This window comes from Clinocottus analis, unplaced genomic scaffold (genome assembly GCF_023055335.1).
Source record: "Clinocottus analis isolate CAN_PGR_092001 unplaced genomic scaffold, fCliAna1.0.p SCAF_20, whole genome shotgun sequence".
In the NCBI taxonomy this organism is placed as follows: domain Eukaryota; kingdom Metazoa; phylum Chordata; class Actinopteri; order Perciformes; family Cottidae; genus Clinocottus; species Clinocottus analis.
Window position 1 is genome coordinate 4,049,482 of NW_027175932.1, and position 22,417 is coordinate 4,071,898.

The following is a 22,417-nucleotide window of genomic DNA, read 5'->3' on the forward strand; positions in this document are numbered from 1 at the left end:
ACTCGGACACTTTGTCAATCAACCCATGCAGAATAATGATTTAATAATTAGTGCTGGAAATACTAAAGTTTGTCGCCTTAGTTTCATGAAAGGTTGTTGGATGAGATTCACTATTTATATTCATATAGAGGGACATTCAAGCTATTCTTGAGGCAACGTGCCATCTTTCACAAGGTTTTTATTCAAGTTTACTACGAGGAACTTCAACTTCTTGTCGATTTTGCGGTATAGTTTTTTTTTAGAAAACCTCTTAAATACTGCAGTCTTCCTCTTAGCAGGCCTGGTTCTGGTTCTCCTGGTTCTCCCTTTTCCTCCAGCGGGCCCAGCAATACGACCTGGACCGATAGAAATAGCCCATCTTCTCACTTATGAAGGTCATATACAGGCATGAGTATTACGTTGTGACTGTTTCATAACTAGTCATAAGTTCCTCGTTGTAACTTTAAACTAAACTGCCATATTTACCCCCCAAGCCTTTGTTCCATTTGACAGTTTGTGTTCCACGTTTGTATGTTTTTGTCCGCGTATCAAGAGGGACGGTCCTCTCAGAATAATTGCTTCCTGTCGTCTCATTTGTCCCGCAGTATTTCATGCGTCTAATTAACTTGACGTTTCCCGTCGTGTTTCACCGCCAAAAAACACAAATAAAAGACCACGTTGCGTGGATGTGATGTTGGTGCAGTATGATTTGCATTTGTCAAACATAAAAAAAGAGCGGATTCAAAGCTGCGGCAGCCTGCCGCTTTGGTTAATGCCGGGCCCCGTCTCCTCGCCGCTCTGCACCGGATAAGCTTCGTCTCGCAACGCCGACGGGCCCAAAATCCCCTTTACGAACGCACAGAGCGTTCCTCTTCTGCTGCTTGTTTGCAGCTCATTTGCAGTTTAAGTGCTTGTTTGACCGTCCAGCCTCGCAGCAAAGCAAGCTGTCACAAGCCCCGCAAAGTGTGTGTGCGTCGCATGCGGCCGGCGCACACAGGAAACGAAACGCAATGAAAATGCGCGATTTACATAAACATCCTGGGGTTAGCTCGGCCGCGGTAGCCGTCGTGCGTGACCTCATGCTCCTGTTTTGTTATCGCTGAGGGTCAATGCAAAGTGGGAGATGCGCTCTCACTCGACCGCACGAGGGGAATTCTTATCATCTCCTTAACGAGAGCTCCCTGAGCAGCGTCACGCCGCCTCAATGCACGTCAGCATTGCCTTGCAGAAAAAAAACAACACCGGGACGCTTTCTCAAATCCCTGATCTATGTATCGGCGCTGCCGCCGCTCGATCAATCTGTGGAAGGCGTTGTAGATTAGGAGCGCGAACTGATCAAACACAGGCCTTCGAACCAACAAAAATCAATTTGTTTGAGCCCTTTGATTGATGAAAAAGGACAGTGTGTGTGTTTCTTCTTAAGGGATTTGGCCCGAGAGAGGGACGCGTGTGAGGAGGCGCGCAGGCCTGCATGAAAGATGGCCGCTCTCAGGTGCTGCTTTAATGAACACAGTCTGTGCGCTGGCACACACTACCTCTCCTGGACCCAATGCGAATAAGCACTTTGATGAAATATTAATTAGAAATATAATTTTTTTTTCTTTCTTTTATACCCGAGTTTGATCAAAAATTCAAGTATGCTGTTTTAATTTGTGCAACAATAGCCCCCCTCGGTTTTGATGAATAGATACGCATTCTTTCGCTGTATTGGTCTCACGACTCGCTGAAAGACAAAGAGCGCTGTCCATCAGCGGAGGGAGAGGCTGCGGGGGCCAATGAGCAGTCGGAAGCACTAAGCCACGCCCACTGCACATCTGTACCGTGACGTCAGAGCCCAGCTCGTCCCTTTTGTGTGACCGACGTGCAGGGAGGGCATAGCCCCCCCCCTCCACCCTCATGCCAGAGATCCTGCACGTCCACAGTCCCACTCGGCCCTGATGCTGTAGCAGGTCGGGCACACATTGCTGCCGGGGGAGAAGGAATACAGAGTTGGAGACAGCAGAGGAAGTCTCGCTGTGCAGGAAATGGCTGAAACCGTGGCGCTTTTATTCTTTTGAAACTCGTAATAATACCTCCAATTTGTCCCAGCGTACCGATAGCAATGTTCCTTTTTTTTCTCCTCCAAACGGAACACCATTATCAGTGCGAGTCTGTGAAATTGAACACTTTAACCACGTTGAGTTATGTAAAGGAACGCAGCGGGGTTCTTTTGAAAGTTTTAGCACTTTAATAACGTCGTCTCATGTCTGGTATTCATGTCTGGTATTCATGTCCTTCTGGGAAGGCGTTGAGAAAACCCCAAAGTATCTTTCTGACTTGAAAGAACCCCTGAAAGTATAAAGCGTTTGCTGTTTTATTTATCAGAGGGATGATCGAATCGGCTGATTTTAACATCTCGTGTGTGATGGCAACGGCTTTTAACAAAAGGACACAATTTTGGACGTGAAAAAGATTAACCTTTCTAAACGGAGATCTTATCATATTGACTAAGATTCACAGCAAAGATAGAAGTACGAAGCACTTTATATGGTTGGTAGTTTCAGGATAGTCCAGCCCAAGATTGAAATAAACAAGCACCCAATGCCTTCCTCCAAAAAAAAACCCTTATATTTATCAATTTTAAGGTATAAAAATGTGCTATGAACATTGTAATGACGTAAATAATCTTTGTTTTTATGTATTTGTGGTAGCAATTCAGTTCCCGGCATGTATTTCCCTAAAAGAGATCCAGAAAAACAAACAAAAAGGATGCATTTTACTTTCCCTGTAATTGTTCCTGCGAGCCCGGAGCGGATACTTGTTTGGTGTCTACGGCCGGTGTGAGCGGCTAATGGGATCTGCTGCTCCACAGCTGGAAACGCTGTTAACCTGCGATGTAAAGAGCGAATACTTTGAAGTCTCCCACAAGCCCAAATCCCTGCCGAAAGAGGGTGAGGCGAGCCGTGAGTTCAACACACTCAGCTTAATGGAGCTCACTGAGCCGTGTCGGACGAAGCGCAATCGGACCAGTCGGATCACGGCTCGGGGTCGTTCCTATAGCGACTAAACTCGATGGAGACACGCTAAACACTTTGCTTTTTGATCCAATTACCGCACGCCACCTCATCGGGATGTTAACTTGAGTGCCGGCACCAAATCTAATGGAACGCAGTTTTTTTTTCCGGCTCGGACGGATGAATTGAATTAAACTATTCAGCCAATGTGGATTCCTCATGAAGAGGCCACTTGATGAGAAAAAATTGGATGAAAAGTGGAGACGCTGGGCAGACTGGATGGAAGTCTGTTAAAGGTGGAAGTGATTTTATTTCATTTACAACTGCCTATGAAAGCAAGAAAAGGAAGCAGTGGTATTTCATAGAAACCTTTTAAGTGCGTAAGAAGAAGAAAAAGTCAATTTAGAGGAACATGGCAGGTCTGAAATGCTTCTAAAGAAATAGCAGGGGTGTGAATGTTTTCGAGAAAGCTTTGTTAAATGATGGGAGCTTGAAAGAAGACATCTCTGTGCATTTGATGGAGATGTTGCATGAACATATGCAAAGACAACGACAAAGAAGTTCACAGAAAGGAGGGACGAGACAGTGTTTGTCATAGTGAATGAGTTTATTTCAAGTTCCTACATTGGTCTGACACATCCAACTTTAATATATATATATATATATATATATATATATATATATATATATATATATATATATATATATATGATCTTTCATTCTGTGACCTACGTTTCCTCCACTACAAAGGAGTAGCCCTCCTCCCTAAGAGTGAATGCACCAGAGCATCTTTCACACAAGGTGTATTTTCTGTGGATAACTTCTCATCTTGTTCCACAGAGAAAGTTCTTCTAGCGTCCCTCTTTTCCTCCAATCAAAACGTGGCTACACTGCAAAAAAAAAATGCAAACTCTTATTACATACAAATCATTAGGTGATCCACTAAAGCTGTACTTACAGCAGTAGTGGTACTCCAATGCAAATATGAGTCTTTACTAAGTCTCACGTCAAGGCATTTCTTTTTGTCTCACTGCTCGGCTTTATCTCCAATGTGTGTGCTTCACCTGTGTCAATAAACACCGTGGAGCATTTTTCTACAGTGTAAAAAAAAAAAAAAAAAATGGGGAAAAAAAAAAAAAAAATGGCTCGTCTCGTCTCCGGGGGCTCCCAGCGTGTTGTTGGCTGAGCCGCGTCGTGATGCTCCGGCCGGTTATTGGTGAAGCGGGAGGAGGAGGAGGAGGAGGGAGGAGGAAGAGGGAGGAGGAGGAAGAGGAGGAGGGCGATAATCCGCGCGCAGACGGACCCATCCGAGCCGCTGCCAGAGCCGCTTGCAGCGGGCGTCGGGACACCATGGAGCCGCTGTCTCTCCGCGGGGTTCGCTGCTCTCCGGCCGGATCGGAGGGAGCACGCGCCGACTAAAAGTCACCTGCACGCGCGAGAAGGGTGCGGAGGGTTTGGGGGAGGGAGGGAGGGAGGGAGGGCTGTAAAGAAGAGAAGACCGGAGACTTACTCATTTGCTTTCCCCTGCGGATCTCTTTCCATCCGGAGCGTTGCTCTTTTCTTTCTTTTTTTTACCGGAGCTTTTCCAGCATCTGTTGCCGGGAGCGCAGCGTCGGGTCCCGGGCTGATCCGAGCACACTCGCCCTTGGGTCTTTTTTTTTTTTTTGAGTGGATTGTTTGCCCATCAAAGGGATTATGATTTTCTCAGACATGAGTACGGGGACCAACTCCCCAAAGGTGCACCCACCCAATGGCACGAGGTTTTACACCTTCCAGGCAAGTACACTGTCCGGTTGTTTGTGTTTATTTCTCCTGAGCGTCACAACTCAGCTGCTGCTTCTCGTCAGCTCCATCGCTGTTTGGCTTGTATTGTGGCACGTGTGAGAGCAGAGTGTTGGGTGTTTCCTACCTGCATGTGCAGATGGACTCCCTCAGTCTCTGTTTGCTCAACCTTCGACTTTTGCATTGAATTTGCAATGCAATCCTCTGATGTTTTCCCTTTTCTTTTTTGCTTTTTAGAGATGTAAAAACAAATGGTCTCCTCAGCGAAAGCTCACTGGATGTGCACTCATTAACCAAGAGCTAATGGCAGGGACTCTGCTTTTATATTGTCCTCACTTTAAGCTCTTAGAGCATAGAATATAAGAAGGATTTTTAATGCTTTCACACTTCCTCTCGTTAAATAAAACATGACCGAGAGTAAAATCGTTAGAGTTCATCTTCATACGAATGATGTTCAATTATTTAAGCTGAGCCCACTGAATCTCACCCCTCCTGTATATATTTAATCAAAAATGTGATCCAGTTGTACTATATTCCCCCACATTGTGCCCCACATTGATCACCGTGTATACGCCTGCATGTCTCAGCTCTTCCCAGAGTGCCTGTATGGCAGTGAAGCGGCGTCAGTGGATATCGATCGGCGTGTTCCACATGACGCTCGTAAACCACGCCAGCACATTTCTGTTTGTTGTTTTCGTTTGTTTCTGCTGTGGGTGGAAGGAAGAGAGGAAGCAGATGCTTCAGCAAGTTGAGATTGTCCTAGAATCTGCTGGTTGCCTTTTTGCCCTAAAAAAAAAACAAAAAACATGACGATGTGATTTCTAATTTTTCCTGCATCCAGGTGCAGTCAGCGTGATTTCCAGAAGCTGCTGCTTTTAGTGGCGATGAGTGGGGAAAAGGGGGCTTGCGAGTCGCTTTTCAAGTGAGCACAAGTGCTGATGGGAGCTCGGATGAGATGTTTATGCAGCATTACTCCTGCCTCATCACGTTAGGGGCCAGGAACAGAGTGTCTCATCCCAGCTTGCAAGTTTGAGGTCTTTTTTTCCTCAACACACACATTTGTTTTGCCATGGCGTTGATATTTTAGACGACAAGAGGAAAAAAAAGGGGGCCAGAGGCTGCAGAGCCCAATAAGGCCCAATGTCATTATCTCTGCCTCTTGAATCACTTCATCTAACATCCCGTCTGTCCTCCCTCAAACTGCACAGCCGCTGTTGTGACTTTCACACTTGAAGATCCCCCTCCCCGACTCATAAACCCGTCTTTGCCTTTTCATGTCAAATCATTAGAAGTGCTCCCCGAGGGCTGGTACCTGTTGGAAGAAGCTCCTCTGATTATATCACAAAATCAAAAGAGGCGTCCTGGCTCACAGATTCGAGTCCCAGGGAGAAAAAAAACCCACGAAGAAGAAATAAAACCTCGGCATCGGGTTGCTTCAATACACATAAATCACATTCATTTCCCATCCACCCTTGAGGTGACCTGAGATGTATCCCGCTTGCTGAGCGTGCATCGCTACGTCGAGCCACGCCAAATCAGCACGTTCTCGGTTCAGCTTCAACTCCGTCCCCCGTCAGTCAGATTGTTTACAGACAGCCGAGCGACGTTCGTTTTTTCTTCTTCTTGTTGATCAGATTGCACCTTCCTGGTGCGCAATTTTAAATCAGCCGGGACAAATTGAGTTAAATTGTAAAGTGGGTGAAGCCGGAGTCACCGAGTTCCTTCAGTATTCACTCGCAGGCTCGACAAACACGCACCCAGCAGCGTCGGGGGTTCGCTTCGTTCGGGAGATCGCCGGTCTACAGACTCTCGCATCTCGCTCCGACTCTCGGCCGATATCTCGTTGGCTAACCTGAAGGCGACTGAACGTCTGCAGCAGCTCCCAATGGTGCTCAACCTTGAGGGTCACGAGGTAATGTTTTAGTTTTTTTTTACAGTGCATCTGCCTGTATCTGTGGGGCTAACAATGTGTTTCCAGATGTAGAGAGCGACAGAGGAGGTGCAGACACAGTGAAGCACTCATGGAAGCGCCCGAACATGTTCACGATAACACGAGTGTTATGACATGTAAGCTAATATTCAGCAGGTATAATGTTTCCGATATTATTAGAATGAGCGTTTCTAGATATACGGAGCTGGTCTTCTGCACAGAGCCGGTCGCCGTGTGGCTACAGTGGCCCAGAAAGGACAAACCAAACACTGGCTACCAAAGGCCACCAAAATGATGACAATTGACAGCAAGTCTTCCAGTCTTTTTCTAGTAATTTCACTCCTAATCTCTCAGAAGTGGCGGACCGATATTGTCATAAACATGGTTTGAAACTCATTTAAAGTGCAGTTTCCACATTTTAAAAAGGTGACAAGGCGGCAATCGGCAAGTTGTCGGATGCCTCCTTCGGTTGCTTTTGTTTGTGTGTCTGCCGGAGCGACATCCAGTGACATTTCCCCCACGGGAGAGTAGTTTTTTTTGGTCGGCTGTGCTCGGAGGCCCACTGCATCGTATTAGCGGGTTCACAGCGGCGTCTTAACCTTGAGTCCCTTTGATGTGAAACCAAGAGATGCGATGGATGCTCCAGCAAGCCGTTATGAAAACAGGAAAAAAAAAAAAAGTCCATGTGATGTCTATATCAAGCAACACTTCAAGAGGCAATTTGAGGAACAGCGTTTCTGCTCCCTGGGCAATTTTCTGCTGCGATGAATGCAGTTCTGGGTTTCGAGCTTTTGAGAAAAATCCGCCCGTTGAGTGTAAATGTTCAAACGTGGAGAATCTGGCGTTGTGAGCCAGACTCCAGAGACCCACGGTGGCTTTCTTGAAAATCGCAAAGCGGCATCTTTCAATGTTCAAGTCCTTTTTTAATTAGATTTTTTTTGGAATATTTTTTCTTTTTTTTTTTTTTGAAGTTGAATTTGACCCTAGTTGCTTTTGTCCACGTCCTTGTCGGTAATCTCCCATTGTTCCCGTCCAATAATAACCCCGCCAAATTGTTTGGTCAGGCTTGAGCTACCTGAGAAATGAGATATAATTGTTGCCCAGTATTTGTCCTTGGTTGTCAAATTAGCGCCGCATGTGATTAGTCTCTTCAGCTGCTGCGTCTTCGCCATGAAGGGCCTCTCCTTTTCCGCACGCCGCCTCCAGCAAGGGAAGGTGTCGTTACAAGCTCAAGGGGCTCACGCTGGACAGGTAATTGACAGGAATTGGATAACAAGGATGGAGTAACACTGGCTACCTAATCTGATTGGCAAAGTCACGCCGAAAGTTGGCGAGCCCACTTTCAGTCGGATACATTTCAGTTTTTTGTTGTTTTTTTTGCTTCAAAAGTATCCCCCTGGCTGCCAGGTTAAGTGGAGAGGGAGGAAATGAGCTGGTGCTCACTGCCCTCCTTCAAAGTAATCCTCTCTTTTTTTGCAGCTAACTGGCATTTGTGGAAGTTTAATAGCCGGCGCTGCCGGGCCGCAGGGGGAGCGTCTGTTTGGAGGGGTTGGATTCGTCTCTTCTGTCCTCGGCGGAGGCCAAACACCCCCCGCTTAATCGGACCGTTAAAGCCGCGCCCTCGTTTGGTTCTCCCTCCCGACGGTTTGCAAGGCTGCGCGCTAAAAAAAGAAAAAAAAAAGGCTCACGGCCTCTTGTTCAGCGCTGCGTCTTCAGACGCACAAATCACACGACCTCTCGCACCTTCACACCCTCAGCCGAACACTTTCTCGAACCCAATCAGGCGGGAGGGAGGAAGGGAGGGGTCTGCCAGACAGGATAACTCATCAGGTGACACCCACACGGCAGTTTGAACGACAAGCCAGCACCTTTTTCTTTCTGCACCCAGAGCTGTGTCGTCATGTCGATGCCTCAACTCGTCGACAGCTGGGTGTTTTATTTTTTTCCTCGCGGAGTGGAGGGAGTCGGTGAGGGAGTTTATTTTGCTTGTGACCTTCGGGGTGTTGTCGAACTCTGGAGGGAAAAGTTTGAGAATCAAGAGAAAAGATGGCGGAAGTGAGGATTTTTAATCATTTTTTTCTATCATTGTGAATCCAGGTTTTGGTCTAAGTTGGGCATGAATGTTTTTTAAAACACTCAAGAAAACAAATACCGCTGAAATAATTATGAGATCAACCATTTAGTGCAAATGTCATAATCAGTAATTGTTGTTTTGACACATAAATGCACAAAAAAAATCACTGGTTTCTCCTTCTGAAACGGGAATGTTGTCTAAATATCACACCAGACATGTTTAGCTGTTAGTCTGGCCAAATCATATGTCATCTACGGCTCCAGGAAATTGGGATTTTTATGCACCCAATATTTCCTTAAGGAACAAATCAACATATTGATCGGTAGAAAAGATCATGGTTAGTTGATTGACCTGCATCTCTGGAGACGTGCGTACGCCGTTCCCCTCATCTCTACTGTATTAGTGACCTCTCGCTGCCTGCTGCATGTCAGCGCTGAAACTTGGAAATCCCCATTTGTGCAGCATGTTGATGGGCTGGATGCGAGGCCCCGCCCCCCTCCCACCCCGTGATGATCCCTGCACATCCCTCAAAGCAGACCGCTGTTACTCAACGCATCACATGACAGCGGGACGGTGATCCGGACGGAGGACACGTGGCCGCTTTTCGTGGGAGCTTTTTTCCCGCTGCCCCGCGAGCTGTGCGCCGAACCGACGAGCGGCACCGCTTCCTCTCCGATACGAACAGCGGTGCAGATGTATCCACCGCAACGTGCGATTCTGAATGAAGACGCACACCGCCGCCAAAAAGGAAAACAAACGTACAAAATGACACCGAGGCGTGAGCGGCGCAGAAACGCTCTCCTGTCACTCAAACAGACACATGCACACGCTTTGATGCCCCCAGCTGCAGGCTTATACACCCACAGCTGTCTAACCCCTGTCACACACACACACACACACACACACACACACTCCTGCCCCTCTCCTCGCATACCCCGCCCTCGAGGTGTCGGTTGATGGGACAGCTAAAGGTGGCCGTATGCAAATGAGCGCGAACACAGCAAATTGATACACGGCTGCCAGATTGAAGTCGAAGTGCTTGACCTTTTACGTGTTACACTGGTTCGTGGTAATTACTTACAAATGCCCCCCACCCCAACATCCTCACCGACACACACACAGTCCTCCCCTCTGTGTGTGTTACTGCTGCCGATCCCCTGAGTGCTGCGTATACGTGTGTGTGTGTGTGTGTTGGAGGCGTGTGCCCTATTTTCTTGGTCTTTTTTTTAATCAGCCCTCGTGCATTTAAAATCTGGCCGGGGCAGATGGGGAAGGGAGTTTGACCCACTTTGATGGATTCCACACCGATTAAAAGGATGAGTGAGCTTTCGAAAGCAAGAGGCCCCTGTATGTGTGTGTGTGTGTGTGTGTGTGTGTTTGTGCATGTGTGTGTGTGTGTGTGTGTCGACAAGGGAGAGAAGGAATAGAAGACTATTTGTGTACCAGTGATGTGTACACGTTACTGTAAAGCCTGCACCTCGTGGGCCGCCGCTCAGATCAATCCCTCCAGGAATTAATACAACATCAAACAATCTACAGAGAGTGGTTCATTAATTACAAATATTTGTACAAATCGACAAGCCACAAACCTCTCTGACAGACTTTGTTATAATAGTAGAAAGGACTTTCCTTGCTCGTCGTCTCAGGAAGCATTTGCATTTTTTTTAAAGTTATCAAAACTGAACCTTTTTCTACTCTAATGCCTAAAACTAACTAGTTGCTTCATGGTGAGTGCTTCCATCAATGCCTAACAAGGAAAGAAGTACCAAGGTAGCACTAAGATGACCTTCCAGACTGATTTCTCTGGAGGAAAAAGGAGGTGAGCTTGTTGATCTTCTTGCTACTTCAAAGTACTGAAGGACTCATTCTTGGTTTTATTTTTTTTTCAGGAGATTTCTTGACACAAACAGAAATGTGAAATATTTCCAGCTTCATCCTATAAATGTGAGATGCAAACGTCTTACTCTCTTTATCACACATCTTAATCAATCTCCTGGAGTAATGGCAGCCAATGTTGGCTCATGGCGGCCAATGACTCATAACTGATAGGATACAGAGTACAAACGTGCACACACACACACACACACAGACAGATTTTAAAGTGGTGCACAGACAAGCCAAGCCACTCACTTCAATAGACTCTAGTGGGCCGACAACCTTTCTTCATTGATGCAATTATGGTGTAACCCTTTGCCTGGTTTACTGCAGATGTCTGCTCTCATTCATCCAACGTTGTGGACTTGAAAGGCTTGACAGAATACAAAGAGGGGAATTTAGCTTTTTTTTCTCTGCCGGGATGAAATCAAAGCGGGATGAATCTGTATACACCGTGTGTGTGTGTGTGTGTGTTTGGTCAACTGGCTGACTTGTTAGCCATTTATTTGCCAGTGAAAGTGACATCAATATCCGAGCTTCCGGGGTCTTTGAAGATGTTAGGGTGGATAAAAGAAAAGGAGGTTACGCTTTTTAAAAACAAGTCGAGCCTCAAGAAAACGTTCTGAGTTAATATACCGACTGGTTTGATCGAGAGAGAGATAGTCGAGCGGTGAATCATGGCTGGTAATAAACGCGGTGCTACCTCAGTGCTGAGCTCCTCACTGGAGACTCATTCAGCCATTGACATTGTGTCCTTTTCGCTGCAGATTCAATGCTCAGACACCAATTGACTCGATAACCAATCAACATTGGAGACGATGTATTGTACGAGCACACACACTGACACAGTTACATATGGCGGTCCCATCCTTCTGATCGTCCTGCAATTCCCATTGGAGCATATTCGTCACTGCTGTCACCCCGGCTCCTTCTCCTTGGACTCGTGAGAGGCTATCAGTATGTCAGTCGCCTAGAAATATCTTTATGAAGCTTCCCATTGCACTTGGCTCCCCCTCCCCCTTTGTGTTACTTCTAGTTCCTAGAAAAACAAGACCAAAATGCCAAACTCGAGGCTCCACAACCGCAGTCTGTAAACCAAGGGTGACGAGGCCTCGTTTTCTACCGTCTACTTCTTGTATACAGTCTACAATCAAGGTAGCACCTGGCCCAGATTGTAAGACCTAAAAGCAGCAAACACATTTTAAATGAATTGAAATGTCCCGTCCAAACAAACCGTTTAGTTAAACCAATAGTTCCACTTCGGGTTTAAGATGACTGAGAGAGTAAAAGTCAGTCGCTGTGTCATTTTTATCCTCACACTTACTTTGCAGCTTTCCCTTAAGTGACTATGAAACGGTCTCATTCCATTCATTCCTCCACCCGTGCACGCTCTGTCTTCGACTTGGCGGATTTCCAGCTTTCGCTCCATCTGGTCCGAATGACATTTCGCTGTCCGTGGTGCTGAAACTGTAGCAGCCGCTCCATAAGGCGCTGAATTGTATATCTCACTCACGCTCTGTAATGGGAGCAGTGGTGGATGTATCGGGCCTTCCCACAATCCACCACTAACTGTACATCTCTGTCTCTTTGTCTCTGAACATCTCCTTTTGTTTCAAGAGACCCATCGCTTTGATTAAAGGGGGCGATACACAGTCCATTTTCAAACTGCTGTCAGGGTGAATTCATTCATCCCGAGCATCTCTGCCGCCCGCTGTGTTCGACTTTAAAAACCCGCCTCACCCACACTGTCTCTTTGCAACATTATGTTTCCCCCGCAGTCATTCACAAGAGGCGATACAGTACACACAGTGGCCTTTGTAAATAATGCAGTGGCAATAAAATCTCTTGCTATGTTCAATTACACCATCTTTGGCTGCCTCCTCTTTAACTGCTGCTCCCCTTCTGTTTGTGTGTGTCTGTGTCTGTGTGTGTGTGTGCTTAATATGGCAAGACCAGGCTATAAAGACCCAACAGCAATAGTTTCATCCTCCTTTATGTCTCTATTAAACTGGAATGGTTTCCAAAATTGGGGTCGGCTTGTTAAAAAATGGACTTCTTAGACGCGGAGACAATATTTTCACACCGTCGCTGCAGCTTAAAGCTACAGGCTCGTCACATTGCAGCGCTCTGTTCCCTCTGCCGTGACCTTTACCATAGAGTCCAACCTGCCGCCTCGCAGTCGATGGACAAATGGGAGACGATGCACTTAATTAGCAAGACGTGCCGCAGAAAGTGAAACCTCTCTCCAAAGAAAGGAAGTCAATGCCTGGCTATTACACTTTCTCTGACCTCCGACCCCCCCCACCCCCTCTCCCGCCCTCACAGCAGCCATAACCAAGTCAACACAGGATGCCGGTTGAATGCTGATATTGTGAACTGATTGATGGCCATTGATTTGTGTGCGAGTCACGCAAAGCAGAAGGCAGATTGTAAAGGCAAATCCAGTCAACAAGCAGGCTGTAAAGTTAACACGGCCGTGGAGGGCCTGTCGTCGCGGTTTTGTCTTTTTCTATATCTGTTCTCCAGTCCTCCTCATGTGTGTGTATTTACACAACCAGCCGGTTGTGCAGACAAGCAGCTGCTGTAGCCCATAGGTCTGTATTCCCGCTGCTGCCACCAATCCTCCCACCATGCACTGTAATGAAAGCCTGCGAAAAATCAATACATCCGCTCGCAGGTTCGCATGGGACACGCTGCACGGGTCCTCCCTCCTCCTCCTCCTCCCCCCGCGGAGACGACGCCACCTCAGCAACCGTTCACAGATGACTACCGGGGGAGCGTGTGTGTGTGTGTGTGTGTGTGTGTGTGTGTGTGTGTGGATGTGTGTGTGTGTGTGTAGGAAGCCAACAGAGAACTTAATTATCTGAGATCTCCACAGCTGTCCTATCCGGTGTCTGGCTGTACGAACATCCTCACCCGCTGTGGTTTCTCTCTCTCTCTCTCTCTCTCTCTCTCTCTCTCTCTCTCTCTCTCTCTCTTTCTCTTTGACACTGAAGCTCCAGTGCAAACTTTGGCGCTGTTAACTTTTTTTCCTTATTTGCGCCAGAAGCCCATCCAGTGCATTCAGGACTTTTAATGAAAGCGTATAATAGCTCCGCTGGTAATAAGATAGAAAAGGACTCGCACACGGGGCACTAGGGAGGTCCTGAGTCAGTTTACCAAGGGCACGCAAATAACAAGGAGAGATATTGAGAGGTGGATTGGATTGGCTACCATTTCGATGATCATCTATTTTATTTCGACGTTCGCTCCTGCTTTCTTTTAATTGTATTGACGGCCTTGTTCTACCATTGCAATCCCTGATTTTTGAGCTCTCATACTATGCGAATACAAACATGTTTTGTTCAGTTGCTCGGTCATTATATGCGTGCCTCGCAGCTTTCGTACATATATTTGCACTTAATCTGCAACAGAGGCAAAAACCCACATGAAGTGATGCCGCCGCTGCTAACAATCCCGCTCCAGCTCTCTGCTGTAAATACTATACTCTGGTAGTTTTAGCATCATACCAGTTTATATTTATGAAGATGGCTTTCGCAGATACGTCCCTTTTAAATGTGTTGGCGACATTTTTTGCAGTTGGGTCACGAGTTGGGTTAAACTGTCCGGTCGTCACCAAACACTGTGCAGACAGTCTGCTCGTTTTCAGTTATTTCTCTAATGAACTGAGAAGCGCCTGACCCTTTACGGCCCGTCACGGAGGCTGTCGGTGTGAAGTGCCTCTCTTTCCAGCCATTAAAGAGCCTCTTTGTATTCAGGGCTTGATCACACGCTGCGGGCTGCAGCCATTGAGTTCCTCTATCAGTAGTTTTGGCAGTTCATCCCGAGAGTCTGCAGAGGTGAAGTGTGTGGTTCAAGTGCTCATTGTTGCGCGGCCTTCTTTCTGTTGAATGCAAGCAGGTGTTCAGGGTGAGAAGAGCTCCGTAGTGAAGAGACTCAGAAGATTATTAAACTGTGAATTAACCATATGCATGCCGCTCAATTACGATGAAACGTTCAAGCCGACGTGTTCTTTCTTTGGGTAGAAAATTACAGTTGAAACGGTGGGAATCTCAGGACCCCGACTTCCAGAAAGAGGCCACGCCCCCCCTGCCTCTGCCGCCGCAATAAGCCGGATGCCGACACAAAGCAAGCTCCCCCCTCCCACCATCCCTCCGACTGGCGTGAGCTCTGTGATCTGTGCTAATGTGAGCTGACAGCTAGCCCGGCGTGGCGCGGCTCTGCCCGCGGCCCCCTGCAGGCCTCCTCCAGTCCTCTGTGAAGGGAGGGAGCGGCAGCACCTGCTACACGGCTATCACTTTTAACGCGCGACAGAGGCAAGCATCCGCCCCGCAAAAAAGGAGCTCCGCGTCCGCCCTCGGTTGCCGAGGAGACTGGGGGGAGCGACCGCGGCTCGTCTCTCGGTCGTCGTGCCGCTGGTGGAATCGGCTTGGCCACACCCGTGGGTGTCTGGGATGAAAGACGGGGGAGGTTCAGAGGGAAAGCGGGAGATTAGTGTGAGGGAAAAGCAGCTCGCCCATAACCGTTTCACGCCGACAAGAGCAAAATGAACAAGGAAAACACTGTATGTGTATGAAATTCATATTACAACGTGATAATCACCTCGACCCATGCTTCAACACAATGCCTTATTATCCTCTATTGGATAAATATCTGATAAGGCAGCTGTACAAAATAGGGATATTGATTACAAAGATGATTATAAAAGAGCATGGTATTGACAAATGAAGCGATGCTAAGCAGGTTTTTTTTTTTAGTTTGAATTCTCAAGTTTCACAACGACGATCTGCTGGCGTTCACTGAGGGAAAATCCAGACATGTTCAGCGCCGCTGGGAGGAGGAGAGGGGTCAGGATGTTCCTGGACATGTGGGTGGTTTTCTGCCACGACGCTGCCAGCAACATGGGCATAAAACAAACCGACAGGCCTGTGCGTTAGGGGCCGCGGGGACGGAGGGATATCGAAGGAAGCAACAGGACGAGGAGAGATGAGGCTGCCAGCCAGCGAGGCATGCAGCACAGCTAAGAATAAATAGATTCGCTTATTAACATCCATTTGTTTTGGGATGCATTCAACACAGCCAGGTTGAGATGAACGTTTAGCATTTGAAGATGAAGATTTCCCAGCATGCTCCATCAGATTCCTCTAAATATCACGAGACATTGATACACCTGTTGGCTTTGATTTGACTCCCAGCCTCGAAGTTATCTTTTCAAATGTTGTTTAAAATGATAAGTCTGTTATGCTACGGCGTAGCTCCCCCCGCGCCCGTGTAAACGCGACAGATCCGGCGGCCACAAACGATTCCAACCGGGATTTGAATGCAACACAGTTATTATTCACAAAACAAGCCATAGCTTAGCATGTTTGCATGATCTCCTCCGAGCTGCTCTGGTAATGGCGACGGAGAGGACGACAGATGAGGATTAGATGTACATTTTACACAATAGATATTCTGCTGCTCCCGGAAATGATGGCGTTAGAGAGCGGTGTGAGGCCGTTTGTGCTGAAACGACACTATTGCTGCTGAGACACAGGAATAATAGATATATAGTGTGTGTGTATGTACAGGATATCTATTTATATAAATGTATACAAGAGAGAAAGAGATGCCTGACACACAATCGTGATTCAAGCCCACACATTTCCCTATATTTCTTCTAAAACCTTGAATAATTCAGCTCACATTGTAAGGTCAGTGTGTTATTTTAAAGAATGCTGTGAATTATTAAAGCACCTTGCAGGTATGTTAGCATTTACATCAGATCGAGTATTCGACCTGCTTGTTTGTGAGGGAAACCTTGTGTTATCTTACGGGAGGTTACGCAACCAGTCAAACGCCCCCACAGCGGCACAAGAAATCCTCCTTCTCGAGGTGTGTAGGTATATTTATGAATTGACAAAGGTGTGTATATATGATGAAATAAAACCATTGCATCACCATCAGTTAGTAAACAAAGATAACCGGTATGCCAAGAGTAAAGAAGTAGAGCAAATATGTAATGTTTCCATCAAGAAAATAAGTAATTTTCTCATTCATTATTACGTAGCAATATCTAGTGTAAACCTGAAGAAGCGTGGTTTAAACCACTCACTCATTCAAGTTCATCCTTTTCTAGCCAAGACATTGTTATTGATTATAACTAGAAGTTAAATAATAGTGGGAAAAACACTACATTTGTATTCCATATTTTTCAAGTTAGAAAGCACAGAAATTCAAGAGGATGCCGATATAAATAAATACGGCAACTCTTTCTTGCTTTTCCTCGATGTGCAACCACTCTGAACCTCAAGATGATCCACCGGTCACGTGACCCGCTCGGCTCATTAGGGCACAACAAATGAGGGTCCTGATGCAGACATGTTGTTGTCTGCCTGAGTCTAATGGATTATTCATGGTCATGTTTGCACAAGTGCTCCCACTTAAAAGAGCCCCAAACGTCTGTTGCGTCACCCTCCAGTATATTCCCCTCAAGACGTAAATCCTCTGTCCGCCGCTGGTTGAAGTGCACGTAGCGTGCGCAGGCATTAATGGCCGGCCTTTTAGCGAGCCATGGGAGCGGTGAGTTGAGTGTGTTGTGTTTTGTATTTTCAAAGCGAGGGCCCCCGATGTGTTTGGAAGTGATCGAGCGGGCACAAATGGAAAAAGTTAGAAATCAGAGTTTCAGGGTAAGACGATGACTTCCCTCACTTCTATCAGGGTCCTTCAGTCACGTGATCGTTGCAAAAGGTTTCTTAAAAACATCGGGAAAGGGGAATTGCCTCGCGTGACGGGAAGACTCTCCTGCATTTTTGATGGAAACGAGATGTGTTTAGGGGGAAAGAAAAAAAAAGAAAAGTGAGATTCAAGGTGGATTCTCTGCACCGTGAGCGTGTCTGACAACTTAAGCTACTTCCACATGCTCATCATCCAAAACACCGTGTAAAAGCATTCCTTTAAAAGAAGAACGCCGATGGCTGATTTAGCAGCAACCGCTAACCGGCCGCTGATCCGCTCGTGCAAGAAAAGAAAAAAAGAAATGAAAACTGGCGCTCTGGAGCGTGATTTACTTTATTACGTCCACACTTTGAGCGAGTGTGACACTGACCTTTTGCAGCGCTTGTTAGCCGCGTTCGCTTCTCCTGAACGCAGCTCTCGTCGAGTCCAGCGAGAGGAAAGGAGCTCTCTGTGGAAGGTGTTCGGGTTTTTTTGTCGGCGTCGGGGAGGGAGTGTGTGTGTGTGTGTGTGTGTGTGTGTGTGTGTGTGTGTGAGCGGAGAGAGACAGGAGCTCTTGGGTGTGTCGCGGCTGACACGGTCTGATTTTGAAGTGCTGATTGACAAGCTACTCAACCATTGAGTGAGGTGGGATGTGTTTGGAATGCAGACTGTTGCCAGAGCTTCATCCTCAGCCATCCGTCACCTCCGTCTCTGCATCCTCACCCACAGCATCTCTCTCTCTCTTTCCCTCCCTCTCCCTCTCTCTCTCTCTCTCTCTCTCTCTCTCTCTCTCCCTATCCCTCTCTCTCTCTCTCTCTCTTACCCACAAGCCCCCCAGCATGCCGACGTTACATCCGCATCCTCACACATTCCGGTAATACTGCAATTAACTGTGTAACTCTTGCACTCTGTGCACATTAATTAAAGACTATTTACACAGTTTCTTTGTTCCCAACAAATGAAGGACCTGTCAACATTAATGAGAAAAACAGAAAAGAAACCATTATAATAATTATCATGGGTTTGATCATTTGTGTGTGTGTGTGTGTTTGTGTGTGTGTCTGTCTTTCTGTCCGCAGCTACAATCTCGGATACACTACTAAAAAAACTGCCGTCCGTAGACGTCCAAGAAGAGAATACTTCTCGTTAAGAATGAGTGAAGAATGTGTGAATGACAAAACCTCGGCTGAGATATTGGATGATTTCAATGGAAATAAGTGAAATTGACTCTCCTCACAGGAGGATTTTTGGACTTGTTTTTAAGGACTTTTTTCATAGTTTTTTCCATGAGTGCGTCTCACATACGTCTCTATAGGTTCTCTGTCGGGTGCAGAGATCTTCTCCTGCGAACAAGTGTCTGTCACCTTCTCTTAAAAACAGTTTGACTGCTCTCAGCCGAGCACTTCAGTGATGCTTCAGCCTGCTGTCAGTGAACTCCTGTCTGTTTCACCTCTCTCTCTGTGTGTGTGTGTGTGTGTGTGTGTGTGTGTGTGTGTGTGTGAGTGTGTGAGAGAGAGAGTTTTATTTCCTCTATTCCGTCCCTGATGAGATTTCACACTTTAGCGGCGGCAACGATTACTTCATCTTTGTGTAATGCTGATTTCATACATGGCGTACGCCTCGTCACAGATGCTGCACCTCGTTTTTCCAGCAGCATCATTCTTGTTTTTTAAGCCCTTCAATTTGCTGCTGTTGTCTTTTTGCTCTCTGTTAGTCTTCATTAAAACTCTCCGTGGGAGCGAATAAAAGGCACATTTCTCAGATGTGTTTGGTTGCGTAACTGAAGAGTGCTGTATTCAGGAATATTGCCTTGACGCAGTCTGGCGAAATTAAGCTTTTTTGTTGTTGTTTTAAACCACTTTAGAGTTTTGGTCTTTGGAGTGATGCGAAAAACAGAAATGTTTTTGTTTCAATTTCCGTACTCTTGGCATTTCAACACAGAGCACCTTCTTATTGTTCTTATTTTTTGAGTTTGGTTTGATTGATTTGTGTCACTGCAAAACCAATGAAGCTCACTTTTAAATAGCAGTTATGACCTCAGCATTAAAGACTATAAAATGTGTCCATTTAAGGGTATTTTAGTAGAGGTGGGTCTCACCAGAGGTCCCACGATACAATATCGTCACGATACTTAAGTGCCAATACGATATTATCACGATACATTGAGTATTGCGATATAATGCGATTTATTACATTTTTTTTCAACCGCAACTTGTCCCCAAAGGAAAAACTTTGTCATCAAAATTGTCACCAAAACGTTTCGAATTAAACAAATAAAAGATTGATATTTAGCTTCCGTGTATCGATACAATATCGCCACGTGAAATATTGCGATACTCTGCTGTATCGATTTTTTCCGCCCACCCCTATATTTTAGGCATACTGTGAGTAATACATTAATAAATAATCAGTTCTCTTTCCATTTCCACGAGCCTGATAAAGTCATGCCATCATATTACTGCATCCTCCCCGAGGCCCAATATGTCATGAATGCTATTAAATATGTCTAAAAGTTGAGCCCCTTTGTGTAGAAAATCATACTTTTAAATCTAATGCCTTCCGCATTAGTTATTGTTATCTCGCTGTTTGTTGAGGAACGCGCACAGACACGGAAAAGCTACACACTTCTCCCCGTTTGCCCTCTGCCAGAGCGTGTCTCTGCCGGCGTGTAACTGTTCAGTATGCATGAATGTGCAGGACATTTGAATTTAAAATACAGAGATTGCTAAATAAGGAGACACAGCTCGCACAAATTGACCTAATCTCAGTTCCAAAGTCATTTTTTTTGTGTGGTTTCGGCCTCCGTCTCCGCGTGGACCTGCTGCGACTGCCAGACGAGTAGAGACGAGTCTGCGGGAGATTTCAGTTTCTCATTAATTTCTTCTACTTTATCGTCGTGTGTCTGACTGACACGAGGATCAAACCGTTTCCTTCTTAGCGACCGGTCACCTGCCGTGTAGGTTTCTGATCCATTGTGAAAAACTTCGGAATAATTAATAAATAGCTTTACTTTCCGCTCATAATGGGACTGTCCGCCAATCAAACGAATGTTAATTGACATTTCACTGTACTTCCACAAGAACAAATTCACATTTTCCCAGAAGAGAGACGTTGCCGTTGCTTCATGAAAGCTCTATTGTTCTTTCCTCGTGAAAATAACCTCTTAAAAAAAAAGTACAAATGATCCGATTTTCTTTCTCCGGCGTCTTTGCACAGATTGCTTAACTGTGTCAGGTGAGTGTCTTCGCACAGACGCTCCATTCACCAACCGCACAACGCTCTCATTGTCTCACAAGCAGACGAGCCTCCGCTGGCCGTGATCTCATGTGAGGGGGCCCCGCGGGTCCTTTTTATTAACTCAGTTTTAATAACTTCATCAACTGCTTGTGTAACCCATTACTGGCTGCTGCCCCGTGGCCCTCCAGAAGTTATTGAGGGGCTTATCGGATCATTTGTTTTCTTTCTGGAGTGATTGAATAAGTATTTATGGGGAAAAAGTCATTGATTCTCAGCAGCGGGAGCTCACGGGTTCACCGACTGCGATGACAAGTTACATTTTTTATGAGACAAACAAACCTTTATGTCCCAGTCTGTTGATCTGCAGTCCAACGAATCGGTTCTTCCAATATCTCTGGCTTATAGCGCTGTCTGTCAGCCCTGAGTGACAAACCATCCATTTTTTTATGAACTACATCTCTCTCGTGGGTTTCTCGCTGTATTTATATGCATCTCTGTCTGTCAGAATGGTCTTAACTTGGCTCAATAAAGTGGTTGATGGTTGGATTGTTTTATGGGGATGCTGTAAAACAGGCAGAGTTTTGTTTGTGGAGAAACTTTGGAATCAATATATTTGATTTGAAATTTAACAACTTAGCAAGAAAGTTGCATATAAAATGTGAGAATAGCTAACTATATGACGGCGATAGAATATTGCAGGTATTGTTTCATGGATATTTGCTTAAAGGTGCTAAATTACGTTCATGATTGAAGGATTGCCTCTACTCGGTTCTCAACATGGCCACAGCTGAGTCTGGTGCTAGCAGCTAACGATGCTAACAGCGACAACCGCGCTGACAGCGAATCTATAACTGTATGACATCAAATCTGCTTTTTTTTCCTGTTTTCTTCTTATGTTTTATGTTTCTCTGACACACAGACGTATGAGCAGGCTAACCAATCAGTTTTCAGGAGACTGGGGTCAGTTGGGGGCGGGGTTTGTTTGGTCGGGGGGGGGGGTCGAGTACCAGAAAGTCTATTTGATTAAATCCCGGATGGAGATAGCAGAGGCCTGCCTATAGTCGCACACACTCCTATCTAATTACGCTCGACTAGTTCCTCCAGGGAGCCCTTGTTTACACACTGTTCTCTCCTGTATATGCAAGTACAGTACATAGGACAAGATGCATGATGGGTTGCGACGAGAGTCGAGGCGAAGGAGCTGAATGTATGGCATGGGTGTGCGGCGACGAGAGCGCCTCTTCTTTTTATTCATTTCCTCACAGATTTCCCCAAACACATCGACTTCCTGTCCGTTATCCAGCAGACAGGAAATAACATGCCACTGTTCCTCCCATTAGTCTCGCCTCTGCTTCTGCGTTTTGGATATTTTGTGGGTTTCTCCCAGCTCGTGATGGGAAACGACTGATTTTAATGACCTGTCCGTCAGCCGTCAGCCGTCAGCCGTCTTTTGTTTTCTCTTTCTCGTCGAGGTTCGTCTGGCTTCTGACGGTCCACTCCATTCTCAACCCGTCACCGCTCATTTGAACAGAAATGAGAATGTGACGCTTCAAAGCAAAGAGCGCCTCGGCGTCGCAGGATCCCACTGCCGCACTCGTGATGTGCACAGACTTTAATTTTTTTTCCCGTGTGTTTGAAGAGACTTTAAGCCGATCTCTCGGGGAAATCTTCAGCTCCATAAACATCCCTCTCTGATCCTCCGGTTCAGTCGCTTTCAATTAACTATTTAAGGCTTCGATCAATCAATACTCTCTCATGCATTTTACGTTCACCCCGAGAGTGTTGGCTTTCTTCTACACGCGCTGTAATTACTGGAGTAAAGGAGAAATATGACATGAGAGCCAAAGTTTA

At 46.1% G+C, this 22,417-nt stretch overlaps 1 protein-coding gene across 12 annotated transcripts in view; it reads left to right on the forward strand.

The window, feature by feature from the left end:
* The window catches only part of ppfia2 (PTPRF interacting protein alpha 2), a 131,704-nt gene that overhangs the window by 46,266 nt on the left and 63,021 nt on the right, over window positions 1–22,417 (forward strand). For 2 of the 12 annotated variants that reach the window (XM_068587113.1, XM_068587114.1), the window contains exon 1: window positions 4,467–4,748. The exons of the other annotated variants lie outside the window; for them this stretch is intronic. In XM_068587113.1, coding sequence (XP_068443214.1) covers window positions 4,668–4,748 — 81 coding nt within the window. In that variant the 5' untranslated portion in view covers window positions 4,467–4,667. Of the gene's footprint in view, window positions 1–4,466; window positions 4,749–22,417 lie in introns of those variants that run through there. 12 annotated transcript variants of the gene reach the window in all.